The 8,614-nt window shown below is 35.5% G+C and overlaps 2 protein-coding genes across 2 annotated transcripts in view; one reads left to right on the forward strand and one right to left on the reverse strand.

The window, feature by feature from the left end:
- The window catches only part of LOC137140653 (SLAM family member 9-like), a 60,379-nt gene that overhangs the window by 38,998 nt on the left and 12,767 nt on the right, over positions 1-8,614 (reverse strand). The gene's annotated exons all lie outside the window — the stretch shown is intronic.
- Positions 2,706-7,284, forward strand: LOC137140661 (SLAM family member 5-like). The gene is made up of 4 exons (XM_067529130.1): positions 2,706-2,769; positions 4,934-5,248; positions 5,343-5,615; positions 6,517-7,284. Exons 1-4 carry the CDS (start codon positions 2,721-2,723, stop codon positions 6,681-6,683), a joined length of 804 nt encoding a protein of 267 aa, XP_067385231.1. The 5' UTR covers positions 2,706-2,720; the 3' UTR covers positions 6,684-7,284.

The raw sequence follows: 8,614 nt of genomic DNA on the forward strand, positions 1-8,614 counted from the left end.
TTAAAGTCACCCACTATAATGACTTTATCTGTACTAAGCACTAAATCAGATAGAAAATCAGAAAATTCAATCAAAAACTCTGAATAAGGGACTGGAGGACGGTACACGATAACAAATAATAGTGGTTTTTGACTTTTCCAGTTTGGGTGTGAAAGGCTAAGAGTAAGACTCTCAAATGAGGTATAACTATGTTTAGGTCTAGGAATTATTGATAAGCTACAATGGAAGATTGCTGCAACTCCTCCACCTCGGCCTGTGCTTCTAGGAACATGATAATTAATATGACTTGGGGGGGTTGACTCATTTAAACTGACATATTCTTCCTGCTGCAACCAAGTTTCAGTGAGACAGAATAAATCGAATTGATGATCACTTATTAAGTCATTTACTAACAGAGATTTAGAAGAGAGAGATCTGATATTTAATAATCCACATTTAATAGTTTTGGGGTTTTGTTCTGTAAGAGGAGTAGTCTTAACTTTTATTAGGTTATTATGATTAACTCCTCTTGTTGTCATATTTACTTTATGTAATTTAGGTCGGGGAACAGACACAGTCTCTATAGGTATGTGGGAGTTGTGGGTTAAGTGGCCATTTATCATTTTTCACTATTTGTCTGCTTCTGTTTCCTTTACAAAGACTTTATATACATCTGAGATCAAAAAGAAAAAAAAATTAATCATCAAGGCAGCATCAATCTGTTAAAAATAAAATTTTCTAAATGGTAAATGGTCTGCACTTATATAGCACATTTCTATCTATTGGCACTCAAAGCTTCTTCTTCCCCCATTCACTCTCACAATCACACTCACAATCACACACCAATGGGGGAGCTGCTATGCAGCTGGCCAATGCTCGCCGTGAGCAACTAAGTTGGGATTTAGGGTCTTGCTCAAGTCACCATCACAATCACTCCTAGTCTACATTTTATAAAATAAATGGAGATTGAATGTGCAGACAGAGTAGAGTCTGTTGTGCTCTAACGTCACTGTATAAAACTGGTGTGTGATTTTTATTATCATTATATTATCAGACAATGCTGCTGGTCTCTTTTTCTCTTTTTCTGCCTGGTGAAGACAGTCGTGTTCTCCATCGGTCTGACTGTGATGGTGTCTGCTGTCAGCAGTGTCCATCTCATGGATACGTTCAAGAAGAACAAAAGAAGAACGAATGAACAAACAACAAATGAATAATTCAGTGTACAAAACAATATATGTTTTTTTATTTGCAGGTATTTGTGGTGCAGCTACTGTCAGAAACTGTGAGAAGAGGTGGTTCTAATGTTTTGGCCAGAATATTTAAAATGGATGCGGGGATCAAAACATTAGAACCACTTCTTCTTATAATGCTCTCCAGCTCGACTCCACCTCCCACTATGACCTCCATAATAAACACAGAGTAGAATTATCACCTTTCTGACAGTTTCAACCTAAAAACTCAGAAATTATAACATTGTAAAAGTAGAATTCATGGCAGCTCTTCTGTATTGGACTGTATTACATTATACAGGTGTACTTAATAAAGTGGTCAGTGAGTGTAGCTGTATGTGGCCAAATTAACAATGTAGTTGAAGTGATTAGTACAGTATGAACAGTATGTTTTGCAGATTTCATATTCATAACTAAACACACAAAATCCCTAATGTTGCTGACGTTTAGGAGGAAACACTCATTCAAGAACAATTGTCATCTAATATTTGGTTTGATGGTGTGAACTCATGTTCTGTAACGGACGCGAATTTCTACTCTCACTTATATTCAGGTCTGTGCAACTGTACCATGGACATAAAAAGGAAGATGGATGAAAAAATGTAGCAGTGAGACATATACAGAACATGTCAGTAACATTTCAGAACTGGTTAATTATGTTTTTACTTGTTCAATATATGTTGTTAAATTCAATAGAAGAATTTAATCTTTTTTTTAATATGTGACAAAGTGGCCATTTTGTCTTTTGCAAAAAGACAAAATGAGATTGAAGAGTCAGAGACAGAGGAGATACATTTTTTTCTTCACAAATGAAGCCTACATGAGATCACATGAGATGTTGTGAACTTTAGGACCATAGTCTTTGGAAAGAATCTTTATTTTCATGTGAACTGCAGGCAGATACATCTTTTTGTTACGTGCTGTACTTTTGGATCAAATACACAACCAGCATAATGAACAATACTGTAGGTCTATGAACTTTCTTTCACTTTGGTTTCCCTTTATGTTTTTATCTTGATACAGAATATTCAGCAATAACAAGATGTACTGAATAAAGTGTGAGGGCAGAAGAGGTTGGCTAAGCACAGAGAGCCACCTAGTGGTATAATGAACCTAAAACGGAACAAGAAAAAAATGTAACTTGACCAAATAAAGCCGCAACAAACAAACCTAGTTAACCAGAAGTAAACACACAAATTATTAATGAAGTGTTATTATGTATTCACCTTCTCTGAAACAGATTACAGAACTCTTGTTCATCATATTTAATGGATTTTTACAAATGTGTTCACAAATCTTTATCAACAGAGCCTGAAAAACAAGCATTAAAACTGAGTGGAAAGAGGAACTGTGGACAGAGAAGTTTAAGTCTTCACTTTGTCCCCCATCTCTCTAAAAGTTGGTGTGGTTATACCAAGAAGATCACATGACCAAGCTGTGAGGATGTTGTCAGAGTATAACATGAAACTTTGCACTGCAATTTGTAATTAGTGAAGCCACAGACTCTGTATAATGTCTTTCATTCTGGTACTCGGACTTCTGGTCTGCATACAGGTACAAGGTAAGACCAGAACTCTGCCTCTTACACACACTGTAACTTTAAAAGATACACAGCAGTTCTAACACAACACCACGACTGAAGTTTCATTTGGGTCTGGTTAACATGTACAGTGAGCTACTGAAAGAACACACAGAATTTAAATGAGTAAAAACCTGGACTAATACAATATAGTGTGTATTGAGTTATAACTTCAGTATATTTTTAACTTTTAGTAATATATTGATTCATTTTGTTTGTCTGTTTTCTACCTATAAATCAATATTGTCCAATGGGCTGAAATTTTAAATGGACATTTTCATCTAACAGGTGCAACACAGAAAACTAGTTCTTAGCTAGTGAACCAGTGTTGTTTTTTACTCCAAACTGCTTTCTCACAAATGTTTGAATTAATTACAGTTTAAATTCAGACACAAGATCTCAAGCAGAACTAAACTGATCCTAAAAAGGAATTTGAACAAAGGAGTTAATATGCTGATGTTACATCTGTGGTACTTCTCTAAATGTTTGGGTGATCTGACAGAAAAAGCAGACATGTAACTGTGCTGATCTCCTTTAGATGAGTAAAGAACATACGGGTAACCATAGGGTCAGTGGTTGATCCCCCGCCCCGGCTACATGTCGAAGTGTCTCTGGGCAAAACACTGAACCCCTAACAGCCCATTCCCCTCCCCAGCTGTGCAGTGCCGGTCCAAACCCGGTAGAAATTGGGGAGGGTTGTGTCAGGAAGGGCGTCCGGCGTAAAAACTGTGCCAAATCAACGGGCGGACAATGATCCACTGTGGCGACACTGAACTCACAGGACAAGCCGAAAAGACAAAAAAAAAAAAAAAGCTAAATGACTAACCTTAGTTTAGACTGTTTGCCTTTAAAAATAGATACAATAACATGTAATCCAGGAGAAAAGCAAGACATTTTCAATCTGAAAATCCCTTCACCAAAAAACTACAAATAAACACTAGATGACATTTGGCTATTTCAATCTAACATTTCCTATATAGATAAGAAACAAAATCATCCTAGTAAATAAAGTTGTAAGTAGAATAACATAATCTAAGTACTTCTCCTTCCCTCTTGGTACAGTCTGAGCCTCGTACAGTATAAGTTATTTAGGCCTGCTTTGGGCCTCAGTCCAACCTAGAGATGGGACATATGGCTTTTTAAGGGGAACTGACTCATGGGTCTATTGCTTTCCAAGACCCAACTTATTAAAAATGTCTATGTTCAAATCTAAGTTTTAGACCAGCTGTGAAACAATCAGAAAATAATTTTTTATTCGTCTGATTTACTGATTTTTCAGGGCAATGCCCCTCTGTGCGTCACTCACTTGACCACTGCTGCTCTTGCTCGCTGAGCAGGGAGGGAGGGGGCTACCTGAATCAAATATCTGCTGTCTGAATTAGTCTTTGCTATTAAATAATCTACAACACAGTGACAGTGGAGATTATGTTGCAGTACTGAGTGGAGGAATAGACACAACTATAACTGACCACAAGGTCACAGTTTGAAGGTAGGTTTAATAAAAGGTAGGGAGGGGCTATCTGAATCAAGTGTTTAGAGACAGCAACATATAAATGAAATGGATTGGATATAGTACGAGCAATGAATATTGGGCACCATGTACAAAGAACAGCTCTCAGGCAGGATGTAGATACTTCCTTCCAACCCAAGAGCAATTAACAAGAACAGAATAGTTCCTAAATGTACCGAATCGAGTCCTATGTTTTACTTGTATGACCAACATCCCTGGATAGGTAGAGCAGTAATTCAAGACAAAGAGAAACTATACAACTTAAATAAGAGTTTTTGACATTGAAATTACATAATTAATCAAATTCACATGCCTTACTGAATAATAGTGTATAATTGTGTATACAGCCATCACAACACACTATTTCAAATAGACACCTACAGTTTACAATAGTAATATACAGCATGTGAGTGTAAATTCAAATGGTGTTCTGCTATAAATATATCATATACAATTAAATCTTAAATGTCACAGGCATTTTTAATTCCTGACTCTAAAAATATACATACAAAAACATGACATTGTATGGCTACTAAACAAAATCTTAAATTATCAATAAATTTGTGATGATTATAAAAAAACATTTTAGACAAATATACGCATTTTTGTGACGTGTTTTTATATCTTTTTTCTTAGAGTCTGTGTCGGATGCTGTGTCTCATGTGTTTGTGCTGAAGGGAAACGACCTACTTCTAAATGTCAATCAAACATTTGAACTGAACGAAGAAACAGAATTTCAATGGAAATTTAATACAAAAATCAGGATTGCAAAATTAACTAATGAGAAAAAAGATACAATATTTGATCCATATAAGGGAAGGGCAGAGCTTTTTAAAGAAAATTACTCTTTGCTATTAAAAAATCTACAACAGAGTGACAGTGGAGATTATGCTGCAGTACTGAGTGAAGGAACAGAAACAACTATAACTGAACACAAGGTCACAGTTGAAGGTAGGTCTAGTAATTTTTTCATTATCCTTAATGAATATTAGAATCATGCTGTTTTAAAACTTTTCACACCTGGTCTTACTTGTTCTTCCTCCAGAGCCAGTGTCTCCAGTTAAATTGACAGTGATTTCCAGCAGCTCAGACCCCTGTAACATCACTGTGACCTGCAGTACAGTGGACTCTCTCATCACCAAGACCTATAGATGTGACAAACAAACCTGCTCTTATCAGGGAGGAGAGGAGGCCACAGCCAATTATGACTCTATTAATGTGACAGTGCAGGAAGGATTCATCATCTGTAACCATAGCAACCACGTGAGCTGGAAAAATGACACGATGGACATTAAAACTTACTGTGGTTCCAAGTCAGGTGAGATAAATGACATGTTTCTGCATCTGAAGTGACTAAAGGATTAGTTAGTCATTAATGTTTAAAAAGTTCATATCAGTCTCTGGAGGCAGATTTGTTCAAGCCACAATGAGCAGAACCAAATAAAAACAAATATAACTTGTAAAACATTCAAACGTTAATTTGCTTCTATTGATCTAAAATGTCACATGTCACTTATTCTCTCAGTTTGTGTTAAAGACCTTGGTAGTGGTTGAATTATAATGTGGTGGTTCATATTTTTCCCACTATAAATAGAAACTTGAATTTAATATTATTGTTTGATGTAGTTTTCAGCTTTTTACAGAGAAAAATATCCACTGTCTGCTCATGAATGTAGAGGTTTTCATTCAGCCTCTCAGTCTCTCCCTCTGCCAAGAAACAAGGTTGTTGTCTGAGAAGGTTCATAAACTAATGCTCATTGTCAGATGTTAATACTCATCAATAAGTCACCAAATACTGAGGGAGTCCTTATATTAACATTTTCCATCTGTTTAGACAACAAATGAATGTTTTTCTGCTTTGAAAAGCAGTTACTACATTACTAAAACTTACTAAAACTAAAGTTTCTCAAACTTTAGCATTTCATTTTCAGACATGTACTGTAAAATCTATTTAGAAACAAAATACAGTTTAGCTTTATACAGACATAAATACAGGTGGGATTGTGCTGTGAGATCTTTTTGGGGAGTTCATAACACAAACATGTTTTTGGAAATGTAGAAATCAGAGTTCTTAACATTACACTGTTTTATTCCCTGCAAGATTTTCTGCATTTTATAAAATAAATGTAGATTGAATGTGCTGACAGAGTAGAGTCTGTTTTGCTCTAATGTCACTGTCTGAAACTGTTGTGTGATTTTTATTATCATTATATTATCAGACAATGCTGCTGGTCTCTTTTTCTGCCTGGTGAAGACAGTCGTGTTCTCCATCGGTCTGACTGTGATGGTGTCTGCTGTCATCAGTGTCCATCTCATGGAGACATTCAAGAAGAACAAAAGAAGAACGAATGAAGAAACAACACATGAACAAATCCAAATACAATAAAGAATAATTTAAAAACAGAGAATATATGTTTTACTACTTGTAGGTAGTGTAGCTACTCTAACTTAAGGATCGACAATGATATCACACGTCAGATCATTTATGCTGAAACAGGTAAAACAAAAACCAGTGTATAGGGTGGTAAGGTGGCGGCTGTAGCTCAGGTGGTAAGGCAGTCGTCCACGGACCACAGGGTCAGTGTATGAGTGTATAGGGTGGTACTTTCTTAATTTCTTTACATTTTAACATGTGCAGCATAGCTACCAGTATATATAGTATATACTGTATATAAAGTGATTCTAAGTGACATTAAGTGATTAGTACAGTCTGTTTTGCAGATTTCATATTCGTTACTAAACACACAAAATCCCTAATATTTGAGCAGGTTTGTTGACGTTTAAGAGGAAACGAAATCTCATATTTTGTTTAATAGACTGAACTCATTTCTTGTAATGGTCTCAAATTTCTATACTCGCTTATAATCAGGTCTTTGCAACTGTACCATGGACAATATGTTTCAATATTTTTGAAAAATGTCATGTTTTCTAACATTTCTGAAGAAGTGGCTATTACTGATTTTGGAAAAAGGCAAAATAAAAACAGGAGATAAAAAAATGTCTTTGTTCTCATGTGAACTGCAGGCAGATCATGATATATTGAATAAAACCCTGTGATGATAGAAGAAGTTTGGGAAGTACAGAGAGCTACATGTAGTAACATGAACCAAAAACTGGGCAAGTAAAAAATGAAACTTGACCTAATCAAGCTGCAACAAACAAACCTAGTTCAGTGTTTTTATGTATTGACCTTCTCTGAAACAGATTACAGAAGTCTTGTTCATCATATTTAATGGATTTTTACAAATTTATTCATAAATGTTAACAGAGCCTGAAAAACAAGCACTAAAACTGAGTGGAAAGAGGAACTGTGAACAGAGAAGTTCATGTCTTCACTTTGTCCCTCATCATTCTAAAAGTTGGTGTGGTTATACCAAGAAGATCACATGACCAAGCTGTGACGATGTTGTCAGAGTATAACATAAAACTTTCCACTGTAATTTGGAATCAGTGAAGCCAGAGACTCTGTATGATGTCTTTCATTAAGATACTGGGACTGGTGGTCTGCATAAAGGTACAAGGTAAGACCAGAATTCTGCCTCTTACACAACAGGTATCTTTAAAAGATACACAGCAGTTCTAACACAACACCACGGCTGAAGTTTCATATGGGTCTGGTTAACATGTGCAGTGAGCTACTGAAAGAACACACAGAGTTGAAATGAGTCAAAACCTGGACTAATACAACATAGTGAATTAATGTAACTATAAGTTTCAATTAATTTCAGTTGAAATCTAGAGACAAGATCTAAAATAGAAATAGAAAATGCAATTTCAGGAGAAAATTACGTGGGAGAGCTGTCAAGCTGCCGGGAAGATGCCGACCGTTTAGAGGCTGCAGAGAGTCGACAAGTTTGCACATTCAAAGCTGCAAACGTGGAGGCAAACGTGAAAACTTTGAAAAGATGCAGAAGACGAAGAGATAAATGAAAAATAAAGAAACAAGATGACAAAAGAAGAGAAAGAAAACAAAAGTCCAGGAAAAGGTGAATTAACAAAAGTTAAAAAAGGTAGAAAGAAATATATTAAGAAGTTAAATCAAACTTAAAAGAAATGAAGAAGCTGAGTAAAAAGTTGACAAAAAAGTGTAAAGTTAATAATTATAAGTGAAAAAAAAGGATGAAAAAGGCTTTTAATTTGAAAGTGTGTTGCTGTATGTGTGAGTTTCCAATGTATGTAGACTTGACCACAAACTAATTTTAGCATATAAAAACTGAAACATTGAAAAAGAGTATGATGAAACGCTTTTATTTTGAAAGTCTGTTTCCTGTACGTATTGTGAATATAATTTACTCAGTTTTATTCTTGTGTTGCAGT

This window comes from Channa argus, chromosome 14, assembly GCF_033026475.1.
Source record: "Channa argus isolate prfri chromosome 14, Channa argus male v1.0, whole genome shotgun sequence".
Classification (NCBI taxonomy): Eukaryota; Metazoa; Chordata; class Actinopteri; order Anabantiformes; family Channidae; genus Channa; species Channa argus.

What these genes read in the sequence shown, in the direction of transcription:
- LOC137140661 (XM_067529130.1), top strand. Translation starts at nt 2,721, where the DNA reads ATGTCTTTCATTCTGGTACTCGGACTTCTGGTCTGCATACAGGTACAA. An exon ending in GGTCTGCATACAGGTACAAG is followed by an intron (nt 2,770 to 4,933) that starts GTAAGACCAGAA and finishes CTTTTTTCTTAG; the next exon opens with AGTCTGTGTCGGATGCTGTG. An exon ending in ACACAAGGTCACAGTTGAAG is followed by an intron (nt 5,249 to 5,342) that starts GTAGGTCTAGTA and finishes TTCTTCCTCCAG; the next exon opens with AGCCAGTGTCTCCAGTTAAA.